Raw genomic sequence first — 17,122 nt, 5'->3', positions numbered from 1 at the left:
GGCTTTCACACTATCCACAGAACACTCCCATTCATCATTATAACACTGGCCTAACTCCTGCCACAAAGACACCATTTCGTTATAATAAGCAGTGACTTCTTTGTCACCCTGCTTAGCCTACCATAGTTTAATTTTCTACTTAAATATTTGAGATGCATTTTCTAAATCAAAATATGTCTCCCTAACGGCTTCCCACACATCCTTAGCAGTAGGTAAAAAAAGATGAGGTTTACCTATGAGTGGTTTCATGGAATTTATTAACCAGACAATCAAGAGTGAATTCTCTGATCTCCAGGTGGTCATCTTTGGGTCTCCGACTTCCGTATTTTTCGTCTCTCTGGTCATCTCTGATCTCTCCTGCTCTAATACCATGTAAGATAAGATACTGCAAAAGTGTATATTTTATTTATAGAATTGTACAGTATTTATAGGAGAAAAGTAAGATCATAATGACCTAATCAATCCTTGATTCTTGGGAGATTCTTGAATCAAGGATTTCCCCTAATCTATTTCCTAAAATAAAAAATAATATATTTTCCCAAGATACATGCTATCCCATATTTACAGGAGCTGATTACAGTCAATCTGTTAGCTGATTTGTGGAGTAGATTTGATTGAAATTTGCCAGTCATTGTGGAACACATTCTGCCTCAATCTGCCAGCTCATTCGACAATTCTATTGATCCTTCTCAAACTCATGTGATATGTACCACACATTTCGTGACAACAGTGAACTGAGAACTTTATTTGCTGACGGTCATGTCATGTTATCAAATATTTAGACTTCTTTCATGTCCTTGCTGAATAAAGGGAAACCTCTCCATAAGAAGTTGGACAAGCCCTGGTCTTGTTATAGAGGCTACCTTACTCATCGTCCTTGTTCGGCTTTCAGAATAAACTTAACATGGTTACTAATCCAAACATGATCAACTGAACACCCTGGGTTTACACGTACCCTAGGGATAAAGGAAATATTCTCGTTCCATTAATGAATTTCTGCGGGTTCACTAATACGTCTATGTCATAAATCTGTAATAATAGCTTGGGGATGTGCTGGAGTATTCTCCTCCCTTCTTTGCAACTCAATGCAAATGCCTCTTGTTATGCCCACACTTTCCAAGTGTTGTTCTTTGGACACGTATTTGCATAGGTAGTCTTGCCAACTATACTACTATAAGACACAAGTTGACATATACTGTCTTCATTGTACTCCATGGCTGCGGAGATACTCATCCAAAACTGAATAACTAATGGCTTGGTTGTACCTGTTACGTAACTGACTGTACCATCGTTCCCAATTCTCAGGACATACTATGATAAAATATCTTAAGAACATTCTCAACCTCTTCTAGTTAGGTCTCTCAAGCTTATCTAATGACACGAGCATGGTATGATAACCCTAAATGATGATGCCTGGGTCCAAACTGTGGTCTGTATCTTGTACTTTCTTCCAAACCTATGTCCATTTCAGAGAAACTTTTGGACCTTCTGCACAGCATTACTGGCTGCATGTATCTGAACTGAGGAAAGGATTCTCCCTATCGCTTTAGATGGACGAGAAGCAATCTCGGAATTCCTATTTCAAGCTCCATAACATAAAGGTAAGAATGAAAGGAAAAAAATTTCCTAAATGCTTCTTTAGCCTCTCGTTAATAAGGACGGGTCCTTTAATACCCTTATACAAAAATCTATAATACACCACTCAATGACACGAGGGATTTTCTTAATCCAGCTTTGATATCGAGCTAACCAATTCATTATAGCAAATCTAGAACATTAAAGCATACTTAAGCAGAAATTAAAGAAAAAGTTGATCTTTACAAGACCAAAATACTAAACTATAGTCCAATACATGAGTCAACAGAGCATCTACAAGTACTATCTAAAACATAGGGTGACATTGTGAAAGAAATAACAATAATACTTAAACTTAGCCACCACGGCATAAGAATGAACGGTTCACTTCTGACTGAAGGTCAGAAACCTTATTAGCCACACTGCTCACTAGTACTGACCCTGAATCTGCATAAACATAATAAAAGAAAAACAAAGACATGGTGAGTACAAACGTACTTCGTATGCATCCTCGACCATCCCCTCAAAGATGAGACCACACTTTATACATACTGAGAATAGTCCCATTATTGTTAGTTTATATCGTAAATTATAAAAACATCTAAATGCTATATACATCCTTACACAAAACTCTATTAACACACCACTCAATGACTCGAAAGGATTTTCTTAATCTAGCTTTGATATCGAGCGAACCAACATACCAAAGTAAATCTAGAGCATTAAAGCATACTTGAGCAGAAACGAAAGAAAAACTTGACCTTTACGAGACCAAAATACTAAACTATAGTCCAATACACGAGTTAACAGAGCATCTAAGAGTACCATCTAAAACATAGGGTGACATTGTGAAAGAAATAACAATAATACTTAAACTTAGCCACCACGGTATAAGAATCAGTGGTTCACTTCTGACTGAAAACTCAGAAACTTTATCAGCCACGCTGCTCACTAGTACTGACCCTGAGTCTGCATAAACATAATAAAAGAAAAACAAAGACATGGTGAGTACAAACATACTCAGTATGCATCCTCGACCGTGCCTTAAAAAATGAGACCACACTTTATACATACTGAGAATAGTGCCATTATCAGTATTTTATATTGTAAATTATAAAAACATCTGAATTCTATATACATGATGAATTTGTGATTTAGTATATATGAGAATATACATGAACATAAAGGCATATAAATGCAATTAGTATGTCGTAACATTCTGGAACATTAAGCATAGGCGTGTATATGCAATAAAGTTGTAAACATACATGAATGCAATCAAATACAATGCTTATGCTTTTTCTTTTGCGCATTCTCTGTGTACACTGAGTTCCGAGACAACACGAACCAATGACTAATGTGGAATGACCCGTCCACACTATAACTTTGGGAGTAGGAGTTCAACATAACTCTTCTAAATTCTTTTACTCTACTTTGAGATGGGCCGTTAAGCCATAAAAAATCGTTGACTCTGCTTTGAGATGATCAATTAAGCCATCATCATCAACAACAATAACATATCCAGTGTATTCCCACATAGTGGGGTCTGGGGAGGGTAGAGTAGAGTGTACGTAGACCATACCACTACCTCAAGTGAAGTAGAGAGGCTGTTTCCGATAGACCCCCGGCTTAGGACTGATAACAGTATACCAAACACCAAAGATAAATGCATACAAACTAGCCATCTAGCATTTAAATCTCTGCACTCTAGCATATAAATGAAGTAATGAAATATGCACTCATAACTTAATTAGCAAGTGTCTTCTTTTAATGATCATTTCATAGTGTGGTAAGGCATATAAGAATGCACTAACTCATAAAATATAGGTACATATTGGATAATACAACACAAACCGTATGGTACTAGCTATAACCATAACCCGGTTGGTAACCCGGTTCCTATGTACCCCCAAACATGATTATTCAAACTTATCTATTAACATGCTTAACTTGGGAAAACAACTTTTAGAGACTTGCGAAGGCAAATCTGGGTTGGTTGGTTCAGAAAGTCATGAGAGAGGCAAGCTAAGTAAATAATATATGGTGCTATTGATCATAGAATCTTATGAATCAAGCATGCTGGTCTAGTATCTCTTAGGTCGATCTCCTGTAGCTCCAGTTTCAACATACCTCAAGTCCAAGATATCCCTATTGCTCCAACACTACTTTTCTCCCCTCAATTGCACTCGAACGTCACAGTCTATGTAAAATAACAATTCTGGCGGTTAATTATCCCCATAAGACTGTTCTCTAGTCTGGAGTTTGGTCAAAGTCAAAGTCAACAGGATGGTTAAATGGGTCAAAGCCAAGACCCAATTCCTTTCCTGGTTACCCATGATCTAATGAGTCCAAATGTATTTTCATATTCCAAATCCCAGTATTTTTCGTTACTCAAATCTTTTTTCCCCCCTTATTTGGGTTTTCAGGGTTAAAGTTCACAATGTTATGTTCGATCCCATGAATTTGAAGTTAAAAACTTGGATTTAGTCATGTAAATAATCCATAGGGTCTTTTAGAATCCTTACTTGATGATTTCTGATGATCCCCTTAAAAAAGAGTGCAAACCCGTCCTCCCGAACTTGAAAAAAGGCTGCTGGTTTTTGAAGTCTGTGTCCACGGTCGCAGAGGCCTTACCTTACGATTTTTTTGTATCCTCTAAGGACTCATATGAGGTGAAAATCTCACATACGATTATGTAATAGGTTAATAGCAATGGGTACGGTGATGTTATCATTGACTATGATTATCTAACCATTCAAGTACAGTTGAGATAGTGGATGTGTGGTTGGGCAACCCTTCGCTATCACGGTCCTTCACCGCGGTCACAGAGAAGGGACTGGGCCACCTTTCCGCTATTGGGGCCAAGTCTTCGGTGTCATGGAACTGGGATATTCTTTCTTCTCTGCTATCAGAAACTGGTGCACCAGATATTAAAAAAACCAGCAGCTGCAGTTTTGGTTTGAATTGTTTCAAAACTCACCTAGCACCTCGGCTGTCAATCTAAATCATCTCAACATGTCATTATACCAGCTATTAAGGGTTAATAGAGTGGTTGGGTTGTTACAATTACTCTCTAAATATCATATTTACAATTAATTTAGTAAACATTATTGTCTCATCTGATGCTTTATGTCTGCTTTAACTGGTTTGTATTGGGAACAATGTAAGATCAAACACAGGTGTTCGAAAATGAGGATTAATTGTTTTTGGTCTAATTAGTGGTTCAATGAACCTTGTCGCTTTTTTCATCAGTTTTCACAGTAGCGCATGTACCTAACATCCTTCTGAATTTTTTTTAAGCCATTCTTATATATTTGGTGCAAAAGGTTGTAAGCAAACACCTTTAACTTTCTGTTTCCTTTTATATTTTTTTGCGAGATATGATTTCTTTCCTCACCTTTCTGTTTACATTTATACTCCCTCCGTTCCATTTTATGTGTCACCATTTCGTTTTTTTGTCCGTGATACAAGACGAATTGGATTCACTCTTTTATCCACTCTTTCCGGATCCATACTTTAGGGATCGCTCCTAATGATCCAAGACATGGTCGTTCTAGGGGAGCAAATACGTGATTGGAGGATAGCTTGGGAAGGAACTACACTTGATGATGTCTTCCAAACGGGTGTTGGACAACATCGTATTTGGAAGATAACATGGAGTTTAAGAGGTCCAACAAAGCAAAGGAAGAGCACATGTGCCAACATGTGGCTATTTGGGCTTTTGGGTCATTTTTGGGTCCACAGTCATGAATATTTGACTTTTGGGTCACTTTTGGGCCCAATTATCATTAAATGTTAGATTCTTGTTCCCTAACACTATTAGTATTGGAGGCTAAATATTAAATTTGAGCTTCATCGGAGCTATATTGGAGATTCTACCATTGTTGAGAAGCTCAAGTTCGAAGATTGCAAGTGGGTTTTGAAATCTGAAGTTTTTGGTTAATAATTTGAGAAAAATGATTCTTGGAATGTGATTAGGAGGTGGAAAAGAGCTTAGGTTCAAAATTTCATCGCATTTCGAGCAAGGGTTGAAGAGTTGGAGCATTTTGAGTTCTTGGTGTTCTTGAGGAAGATTCAAATCTTCATCTTGAATTTTCTTCAAAAGGTGGTGTTTGATCCTCAAAAGTGAAGAAAAAGATGTGAAAAAGTGTTGGTACAAAGCACCTTTTGAATATCCAAAAGAATATTCAAAGAAGAGGACAAAAACGATACTTTAAGTGAGCTGGTGGCTGACCTGCGTTTGGACTGCCTTGGACCTGCGTTTCGGATGCTTCCACACATCCAAAGCAGGTCAAACCAGTGAGGGAACCTTCTCCTGCGTCCAGGCTGCGTCTAGCATGCGCCCGACATGCTACCACATGTCAAAACGGTCCCTTTATGCTTGAGACTTGCACCCAAAGTGTGCCAAGACTGCCAACACATTCCCAACGCATATCACATCTCTCAAACACGTTTCAATCCTCCCAAAACCTTCATTAACTCAGGTTCAACCCATTAAATTCATCTCTTAATTCCTTCTTTCATCTCTTTGATTCGTAACACTAATTAACAACTAACACTCGATCTACTTAGTTGTTTAATTAGTTCTTGTCTGTTCTCTTTTTGGATCTTAATTCCTTGTGCTTTTCTTTCTTTTTATCTTTTGTTTTCTTAGTTTAACTTTTAATTCAAATTCTTCAGGTCTTTGTTTTATCTTTTTATTCTTTCTTTGTTTGTTCTATTATTTCTTTCTTCGTCAACTTCTTTGAGTCAATTCTTTTACCTTTAAATAAGTCATCCATAGTTGCTTTATCCCCTTTCTACCATATACTAAGCGCCATGGGTGGAGGAACCATTGATACTCTTATGGAAACTCTCATGGGGATGGGGATGCAATGAATGGTGGAGAAAATAAATAGATTCATGATACGAATTGAAGATATGTTAGAAAACATGGCGAAACGACCCATTAACCTAACACCGGGGTTTAACTATCAAAATTGTACCCCAAGACCTCAAGAACATGTTCCCTCAACCCAAACAAATACTAACCAAGCTCCACAAGACATTGTTCAACCAATCCACATCCAAATATGCAATGACTCTTCCCACATTAGGCCCATTAACCATGATACTAGCATTGTCCCTAGTATCACTACTTCATTTGTGCAGGTTAATGAACAAACATCTCAAAGGAAGATGCAAGGAGAGTGCTTTATGAAAATGATCTTGAAGGCCTATCAGAGTTCATGCAAAAGGATTCCAAGCTTGGAAAGTATGACGACAAGTTTATGAAAGAGTTGGATTCGAGGATGAATCCTTTTCAAAAAAGGGAGGATAATACAAGATGAATTGGCTTCACTCTTTTATCCACTCTTTCGAGATCTATACTTCAAGGATCGCTCCTAAGGATCCAAGACATGGTCGTTCTAGGGGAGCAAATACGTGATTGGAGTATAGCTTGGGAATGAACTACACTTGATGATATCCTCCAAAGGGGTGTTGGACAATATAGTATTTGGAAGATTGCATGGAGTTTAATAGATCCAACAAAGCAAAGGAAGAGCACATGTGCCAACATGTGGCTATTTGGGCTTTTGGGCCCATGATCATGAATATTTGGCTTTTGGGTCACTTTTGGGCCCAGTTATCATTTAGGGTCACTTTTGGCCCCAAGTTGAAATAGGTGGCCTTTGGCCTATAAATAGCTAGGACTTTTTTCATTTTAGGTAGTTGATGAATGATGATTTGAGTTACACTTCCGAGTGTTTATCTTAAGCTTGTTGGGAGCTTATGGATTTGTGAGAAACATGGGTTGCTTGGGATTCCATTCCCCTAAGGTCATCGTAAGAGGTTGGTGTTTATTGGTAATTCGATAGAAAGGTGTAACGCCCCAAGTCTACACCCTGGACGTCACACGGTGCTTACAATCCCAAAAGACCACAAGCTAACCCATGACTGGTACCTACTGTGAGCACTAATAATAATAATACTGAAAATATATGCGGAAGTTAGGATGAAATTGCCATAAGGTTCTTAAACTGAAAACAATTACTGAATACTGATAATAATACTGAAAAACTAAACATCTGTCTGAAATAGTCTAGTCGAAAGCCTCTAACTGTCTGAATATAGAGTTGATGGGACAACTCCCCAACTAACTTCGACTACTGAATATACTGAACTACTGGAATGCTGAAATAATAACTCTGTCCTCGAAATATGAGGACTCACCACTATAACTATTGCTGATAACCTGAGCTGCTAAGTATGTTCAGGAGCCCGTGCGTCTGAACCTATGATATGAGACATCATAGCGCAAAAGAAAGAGTATGCGTCAGTATTTTGAATGTACTGGTATGCTAAATGAGGTAGACTGATATACATGGGTTCATATGCATAAGATAATAGCTGACTGAATGAACATTATGAAATAACTGAATAAGAGTACATGCAAAAACTGTAACTACTGATCATGCTGAATATGCAATACTGTGCATATAACCTCTGCCTGAATTTGACTGAAACTGAAATACTGAATTATGATGGCTAAATAACTGATAATTGATAGCCATGGTTCTGTAGAACTATCTGAGTTTTTTACTGAATTCTGAGATTGAATACTGATTACTGAGTAGTGAATACTGAAACTGCAACTGTGGGAGTGTTCATTTAACTGATATACCCCGATTATAAACTGAGTTGGGGTCTAACCTGTGACCCTAGTTGGAAGGGTGTTAGCACCGTGCCACAGGTACTAACAATGACTGTGAATTCACTAAAGAATCACCCTCATTTGGCAGGTGAGATATGTGTTACCCTCAACTGGCAGGTTATCAATCCTCAACTGGCAGGTTGATATATTTAACCTACGCTGGTTACGTAGTTCTGGAACTAAGGGATTGCTACTAAAGACCACACCCTCAACTGGCAGGTAAGCCCCCATCCCCAGGTTCGCTCAGTACTGAATCCTACCCCCAACTGAATAGACACTGAACTGATCACTAGATTGTACTAGGCTTGATTGAGCTCGTGTTGACTGACTGAAATGGATCGAGTTCTGTAACTGACTAATTACTACTGTTCGTGACGTTACTGAGACTATTCTGTGGCTACTGTAATTCTAGGTAAACAACTAGATTGTCGGGTATTGAATACCCCCAGGATTCGATAGCATCAATAGTAAACATGGCAGAATCTTGAAAACATAACATTTATTTACCTATCCACCATGCATTCATTTAGACATTTTGTCAAACACTTGAGAGGCATGAACTTATACATGAATGGGACCACATAATAACATGTCATGAATTTACTACTTAATTTACATAGGTATTCTATCAAATACTTGGAGAGCATAATTAATGCACATGGAATTCATTAAGATATAAACATCATGGCTATAACATTCAACTTGCAATTCAAGGGTTTATCATGAGGATCACATAATTCTTCATACTTGCTAATTAATTTACTTGAAACTTGTATGAATCTTGATTTGAAAACCATACAACAATACATACATGAACATAATCCAATTCAAACATGTAAAACATGAAATCAATAAACTTATAGTTTTAAAAAGGGTTTTTGAACTCCAAGGGTGGCAGGAAACCCAAGGATGAACACCTAACATACCTTGATTGTTGATTTCGTGAAGATTGTGGTGAGTTCTTGAGACTTGATGAATCTAGGGCTTGTTTCTGAGAGGATTTTTGAGAATAATGAGTGTGTTTAGCCCTTTAGGATATTAAATCTCGTGTTTAGGCTGAATTGGGTGAGGGGAAAAAGACTTAAATACCCTTGGAAACTCGGAATTTAACGCACAAAACTGCCCAGCGACGTGCCGTGTCGATGGGATCGACGCGATCACCAACACATCGCGTCGATGGGTGCAATGCGGTTGCCAACGCGATGCGTCAAGATCGCGTTGGCTTGCTGTTTTGCCCATCCAAACATGACCCATACGAAATTCAAAAATTTCGAAACTCACCCAATATGACCTATCGACATTTCTGATCATGAATCAACTTGAAAATCGACATTCTAAGGTTGGAAAGATCGAAAATAATATCATCCGATTTCGAAGGCTAAAAATGCTTCTAAGCCTTAACACTTAGCTGAATTTTCTAAGTCTGGGACCTCTTTTGGCATGTTATAAAGGACTGAAACGACTAGGATTTTGCGGGGTCTTACAGAAGGTCTTAGGGTTTAATATACCCTTCATTTGTCCTATCTTTATCAATTTGTGTCAATCTATCTATCCCTTTTATCCTTTACTTGTTTGTCTTGTTTTCCATTGTTACCTTTGTTTTCGTATTGTCTTTGTTTTCGTATTTTCTCGTATCAGTCCGTTCCAAAAGGAATGTCACCTTTCCTTATTTGGTACTTATTTAAAAACACAATTCCACTTTTACCCTTTTAGTCCCACTTATAAGGTCCCACTTAACTAAAGACACTACTAGTATATTTTTTAACAAAGGACAATTTGGTAAAAATCATCAAGTCTTTTCTTATTTCTTGAACTCCGTGCCCGGTCAAACTACGACACATAAAATAGGACGGAGGGAGTATTTAATTTCTTTTTTTCCCTCTATTTTCCGAAGGATCATTTGTATTCCCTCTGTTCCTTTTTTACTTGCCACATTTCGCTTCTCGAGAGTCAAATTGCATGAACTTTGACCAACATTGTAAGACATATTTTTTCATCATATTAATATGAGAAAGATGGCAACTTATAGTATTTTTCATATAGTTTAGGAACATCTAAATTAAAAATTTAAAATATTGGATTATTCTAATTCTATTTAGCTCCGGAAATTTCTCAAATTGACTCTCATAAAGTGAATTTTGACAAACAAAACGGAACGGAGGGAGTGTCCTATATTTTTCCTAGTCTGGTCTAATAGATCTTGCTATTTTGTATTTTCCCCTTCCAGGAGATTAAGGAACTGAAATCAGTAATATCTGAATGTGAAGATGACAAAGACATGCAGCAGATGGCTTCTGAAGTATTGAGTGAAGCCACAGAAGGAGAGAAGAAATTTCAGGTTCTCCTTCTAAAGTCATTACTACCCAAAGATGATGCTGACGAGAGGGACTGCATTCTCGAAGTGAGGGCAGGTAGTGAGCGTCATTGAATCTGAACCTATCCGTACTTCATATGACCTCTACTGCATTGGTATGGAATGTCTACTCTTTTCTTAAGTGCAATATAATGCTCAATTTAAAAATTTGTCAGGAACTGGGGGGGAAGAGGCTTCTTTATTTGCGATGGACATATTCAAAATGTGGGTTACTAGAACATGAGTTGAGTTCCTGGATTTCTTTTGGTTCAACTAATAACTTCTCATTCCTGATGCTGATATTTTTCTACATCAGGTATGAAAAATATTCTGTGAAAAAAGGTTGGAAGTATGAGGTTCTAGAAGTCGCTGAGTCTGATCTTAAAGGATACAAGGTTTGTCTACCATGGTTCATACATCACCTTAAATGCTACCTGAAATATTTTTACCATTGTTGGTTTGAAATTGCGACTGCCATTGTTGGAACAGAAGGAGCTTGTAAGCTTCCAATAATGGTATTAATGCCTCCAAGTAAATAATAGTGTACCATATTGTTGTATTTTGTTGTCCCTAATTGTGTATTTTTGACTTTGTTAAATTTATTGCCAGGAAGCTATTGCTTCTATCTCTGGAACCAGTGTGTACAGGAAACTAAAATTTGAGAGTGGAATTCACAGAGTTCAGGTAGTATCATCATAAGTCTTGTGCTTGACTGCAGTTGTTGTAGTCACATCAGAGATATTTCCTTTGCAGCGAGTGCCCGTGACAGAGAAAGCAGGACGCGTTCACACCAGTGCTGTCTCTGTTGCAATTCTCCCACAGGCAGATCAGGTGAGTGTTAGTGCTATGCACGTGATAAGTTTATAAGCACAAATGCCAGTTGAAAAACTCATCAAGGGGGCAGTGTGCTCAAGGCTCAAGATACTGCATCTAGGGACTTCAGATGCTTATCCTGCATCAGATCAGGGCTCTTCAGCAGTTTTATCCTTTAAAGGAAATGATCCTTTGCAATGTTATTAATCTCATCGTTCGCATAAGCATGGCTTCATGGGAAACACTAGGCTGGAATTGGGGGTTGGTTTAAGATCATAGAGGATACAGAGCACGCCCTTATGAGTGAAGCGTATTCATGCACATACAGTATATATTTGTGTTGTACAATATATATACACGCACACACAAAAATATATATCTAGAGTGTGTTCTAGCATGCAATAGATGCACGTCTTGTAACCCCTGGCTATGGCACTTTCCACAGCTTGAGCCTATAAAAAAGACAATACTTTATGCCTCCCTTTAAAAACAAAAAGACATAATTTATGCCACCCTTATTAAAACAAAAAGACATACGTTATGCTGTATTATTTAAATTTCACGCTTCATGTCTGACACACCTTAGAAGGAGAGGGGAGGGGGACATTGATTTTGCAGAAAAGCTGGTTGCCTTGCACGGTCGCTTGCCTGGTTCGCCGGTACATGCACATGCACATGTTCAAGTGTATGTGGATTAGAAATATGCACAAGTTTCTTTTTAGTTGATCATTTAAGGTTTAATGTGATGTTACCTGACTGCTTAATTAATCTTTGAATCTTCGTCAGCTAGATGTGAAGTTGAGGAATGAAGATCTGAGAATTGATACTTATAGATCAGGGGGATCAGGAGGTCAGCATGCAAATACCACAAACAGTGCTGTCAGAATCACTCACATGCCATCAGGGATAACTGTTTCCATACAAGATCAGCGTTCCCAGCATATGGTAAATTGTGCAAATTGGCAGTTTGTCCCGTGGCCACATGGTTTATTCAAAGCCAGCATAATTATGAGCAGCTTTTATGTGTTCTGTGGATTGTGTAAACTAATTATAGAACTTCTAATTTCCTTTCTTCTTAAAGTATTAATTATGCAGGATTACTTATGCAAGTCTTTGGTAAATTATAAAACTTCTAATTTCCTTTCTTCTTCGTGATTCATCTTGTTGATATGTAATGTGCAAATCACATTAGTTTATTTGTTTTAATGACTTTTTTCTTGTGCTATGTGCTGTATTACTTTTACTTCTTCACTGACCTTTGACAGCACAGTTGAATAGATGGCTAATTATAAATCTAATTTCTCATGAGAGTGTTGCACGTTATCAAACATTCTTAGGGGTTGTTTGGTTACTGGTTAGAGTTTTGCAAGTATTAGTAATGTAGGATTAATTATGCAGGATTTAGTTATTCATCTATTAGTTTTTCCATCTTCTATCCTATATAAATAATACATAGATTCCCTCATAACTTATAAATACATGTATTATGTGGGGTTCTAAATTGCTAACGATACAACGTATTTGGTTTGTTGAATTTTATACATAGCAAAAAATGCTACCAAACATGGTAAAGTTGTGCAGGATTTAATACATGAATAAATCACCTCCTAACCAACAATGAAACAACCCCTTAGTGTTAAAATTATCACACTAACTGCTAACTTTTGTGAAGCTTATCTATGCTGGTATGCTTTGTCTGTGAAACTACATTTTTCTTGCTGTTGGCAATTACCCTTGATCTATTAATACCTTAGGTTATGTAACAGTTCGCTAGTTGCTTGAGATGAATTTGTGGAAATAATTAATGCTGTAACTCGATTCCTCAATTTGCTAGGAGGAAACAGATTGTATGATGATTGATGCTCTAATTTTATATGTTAAGCTTACTGATCTTGTAGCTCATTTAGGTATGTGGGTTCCTTGGCATCATTGCTGATTTTTCGTTATGCAGTCTGGCATGATTGCCTGTTAGCCTCTGCTTGCTTTGATGGTTTTGTTTTCTTTCAAACAATCTTTTTCCCAACTCATTTGCTTTCTTTTTGGTATTTGTTCAGAACAAGGCCAAAGCACTAAAAATATTATGTGCAAAACTATATGAAATAGAGCGACTCAGCAATCAGTCGAGTAGATCTAAACTTCGATTGAAGCAGGTAGAATTTACTGACATGGAGTTTTTTTTTTTAAGTAAATATTTCTTCTGTTTCCTTTTTGGAATAATAATACTATATTTCTTACACATGTTGAGTAGATTGGCAGTGGGGACAGATCGGAGCGGATCCGCACCTATAACTTCCCTCAAGGACGGGTTACTGACCACCGTGTTGGCATCACAACTCATTCCATTGATGATGTTCTGCAGGGAGATGATTTGGATGCTTTTATTGATGCTCTCCTATTGCGGGAGGAAATGGACGCGATTGCATTGTTCAGCTCCACGTAATGTAGCTTTCAACAATCTCACTGGCTACCCTTATATTTCCTTCAGATGAAAAGTTCGGTGCAGGGATCGTGCAGTGATATAGTGTTGTTTCCATTGTGCTTCAAGCTGTTATAAGAGCAGCGGTTTTTAACCTTCAAATACTTTATATGAAGGGAAAATATGTTTAGGTTAGGGAAGATGGAAATAATCGTGCAAGTTTTATATATGCGCAGCAGGTCCTTTTCGTTCTTATCCTCGGTCCCAAACTCGTGGAGAGGGCGATTCTCTCTTAGTTTTGTGCCATGTTCGAGACTGGAAACATCTGAAATTGCAACTTCATTCCGAGTGGGTTTGGTAGGATAGAAGTCATTTTCATGAAATGTAGTTTTCGGTATTTGGTTGATGAGGAAAATATTTTCCTGAAATAAACATAAATTGTAGATTAAAAATACTATTAGCACATAAGAACGTTCTGATGAAAATTTTGAATATCAAAGATGAATAACAATGGTTAAATATTATTGTAATATAGAGAATTGACTAATCACACATGATTAACCGGTGCACGCTGTCTGTACACCGGAGGGGGAAGGGGTGCTTAATAATTGTTGAAATACCATAATTTCTGAATTTACTTGCCATATCACGTGGTATTTTGATGATTGACAGACTATGTACAATTGATAATTTGAAGAAGAATGATGATTGAAGATTCAAGAGCTATGTTCTCACATCTCCAAGTCAGTGAGGATATTAGCAACATTGCCATAGGAACTCATTAGAGAACTTGTTCCTCTGTGCAGAATTAGAGACTGCCAAGAATGTTGTTTCACGTGTGCATCAGAAATCCATGGAGAACAATTCATTTTCAGTAAGTCATACACAAGGAAAGTTACCATACATTATTGAAACACAGTGATCTTTGGATCTACACTCAAGATCTTGTGAAGCTATGATAAAGTTTTGATGATTGACAGTGTACAAATGACATTCATATGCTGAAGAATGCAGATAGAAGCATCCAGAACTACGTCTTCAAATGATTTCCTCTAAGATATCAATTGACCATAACCTTTATATGTATATCACCCGAGTCTTTTGATTCAGAATGTAGATTTTCAAAAAGAAGTGAATATACAAGTAACATTGCCAGAGGAACTCATTTGAGAACCTGTTCCTTTGAGCAGAGAAGAAGACGGTCAAAGATAGGGATGGCAATGGTGCGGTGCGGGTTTTTACTAAATCTGCAAGTTTTAAAACCGCACCGCATGACATTTAAACCCGCATAAATGCGCTCCACATTTATACCCATGGATAATCGCACCGCCCCATGTTTTTATTTTTTCCTTTTTTTTTTGAAAAATTTGTAACTCTATTGAAAATCATAATATTTTCAAATTTACAACTAGAAATAAATAACTAATTTCTATTATAGCTTTTCTTTAAAAAATTGTCAAAAAGTATAACCTGTACAAGTAATGATCAAATATCATATTTTTATTCAAATGAATAGAGATGTTAAAAAAGCTACTATACAACTATTTATTTGTAGTGTTATGCATGTAGTTTTAAGTATCATAAAATTTAAGTAAAGAGCACATAATTTTAGGTATATTCACGAGAACAATATTAATTTTTAGCTTTTTTATTATTTTAAACCCGCATATACCCGCAACCTGCACCGCACCGTATCATTTTAAAAAAAAATTACTTTAACCCGCACCGCATAACTTAAAACCTACACCGCACCTGCACCGCCCCATTGCTATTCCTAGTCAAAGATAGACTACTGAGGATTTCATGTGCACCAGAATCCCTGTTAGAGTTGTAACACGTGAAAATTAAATTCGAAAGTAACTAAAAAGTTACATAAACTTGTTCATAATATTAGCTTCAAAAAAGAAGACAAAGAAGCTCAATGCATGTCAACAAGAGAGACCAAAAATAAAATTAGGATAGGTTTCTTGGCAACTTTTGAATCAAATTTAACTTGAATTGGGAAACAGGAAGGCGATGACTTATTCCTATATAAATACCACATTGACCAACCTTTAGAGTTTGATCACACCCAAAGACAGAATCCTCAAAGTGTTTTCAGTTCTATATGAAGAGTCTCAAAGAAGCAGCAACTAATGCAACAAAGAACTAGTTCCTATCAAGTTTTATCGAAACAATTTTTAGTGTGTAATAACTAGTTTCTTGAAGTGGTTCCAAGATAGGAGCTTGATTATTTTCTTTTATATTGTGGTAGCTGTTGTCTTATTATTGCAGGAACTTCATTAACCAGGGTGGGGTCACGAAGATTAAAAGGATAGAGAAGGAATAATTGGAAATATGTCACGACCCAAAAATCACAAGGGTCAGGCACATACGCTTTTCTCCCTGGTAGGTAAACCATAACACCACGCGATAGTTTCGAGTATAAAGCAATTAATGCGAGTAAGACAATGACAAGCTCAAACCATAGAAATCTTTAATAGAACTAAATTGCAAAAATTGACAAAATACAACCCCTAGACTTGATGTCATATATACAAAAGCGACGGTAAATTGATATAACTGTTCAACACTAATACACAGAGGAAAAGATAGAAAAATAAAGGATGCATGGAGTCTGGCACTAATAGAATCGCCATGCAGCTCACCACAAATTGGTGGAATGACTGCCTTGGATGCGAATCAACGAGTCCTGTTACTAATAGCAGAATCAACATAAAAAATGCAATAAATGTAGTATTTGAGTATGGAAAGTATGTGTACTTAGAAGGCATCATAGACCGAAAAAGCTGGAGTTCAATAGTTATATCATATTAAGTACAAAGTATAACCTAACTAAGTCATTAACGTCTAAACAATTAAATGAGGGACTGAGCGAGAGTACTAATCAAACATCACCAAATGGCCACAATATTTTAAGCTCACGTAAGAAGATGCGATGTAAGTGTAAGCAATGACTGTTAGAGTATGATCCCTACTGATTGCCTATCTGTGGAACAAGTAAGTATACGTGGTTCACAGAAGTAAAAACTGAACACAGTAATTTTTACGTGGAAAACACCCGGCTCAAAAAGTGTAAAAAACCACGATCTGTACCTCTACAGGATTTAACCCCAATCTTCACTATAACTTTGAGCCTCAACAATCAACACAATTACAAGACTTCTTGTAAACAAGGAATTAAAACTTCTAACTCCTATTACTACAAAAACACAAATCTTCCCAAGATAAGTGTTCCCAAGTCTTCAAGTTAGGGAACTCGAAGACTTGG

General features: G+C 37.1%; 1 protein-coding gene across 2 annotated transcripts in view; it reads left to right on the top strand.

The window, feature by feature from the left end:
• The window catches only part of LOC107842424 (peptide chain release factor 1, mitochondrial), a 36,580-nt gene extending 22,199 nt beyond the window's left edge, over positions 1-14,381 (top strand). The window contains exons 4-11 of one of the 2 annotated variants that reach the window (XM_016686262.2): positions 10,497-10,680; positions 10,799-10,847; positions 10,939-11,017; positions 11,232-11,306; positions 11,376-11,453; positions 12,222-12,380; positions 13,490-13,585; positions 13,684-14,381. In XM_016686262.2, coding sequence (XP_016541748.1) covers positions 10,497-10,680; positions 10,799-10,847; positions 10,939-11,017; positions 11,232-11,306; positions 11,376-11,453; positions 12,222-12,380; positions 13,490-13,585; positions 13,684-13,875 — 912 coding nt within the window. In that variant the 3' untranslated portion in view covers positions 13,876-14,381. Of the gene's footprint in view, positions 1-10,496; positions 10,681-10,798; positions 10,848-10,938; positions 11,138-11,231; positions 11,307-11,375; positions 11,454-12,221; positions 12,381-13,489; positions 13,586-13,683 lie in introns of both variants that reach the window. The other variant, XM_047397022.1, reaches the window with a different exon arrangement.
• The last annotated feature ends 2,741 nt before the right edge of the window (positions 14,382-17,122 follow it).

The sequence above is a fragment of the Capsicum annuum genome, chromosome 9 (genome assembly GCF_002878395.1).
Source record: "Capsicum annuum cultivar UCD-10X-F1 chromosome 9, UCD10Xv1.1, whole genome shotgun sequence".
Classification (NCBI taxonomy): Eukaryota; Viridiplantae; Streptophyta; class Magnoliopsida; order Solanales; family Solanaceae; genus Capsicum; species Capsicum annuum.
The sequence above is the reverse complement of the archived record's forward strand: the minus strand, read 5'-3'. Positions and strand labels throughout refer to the sequence as shown.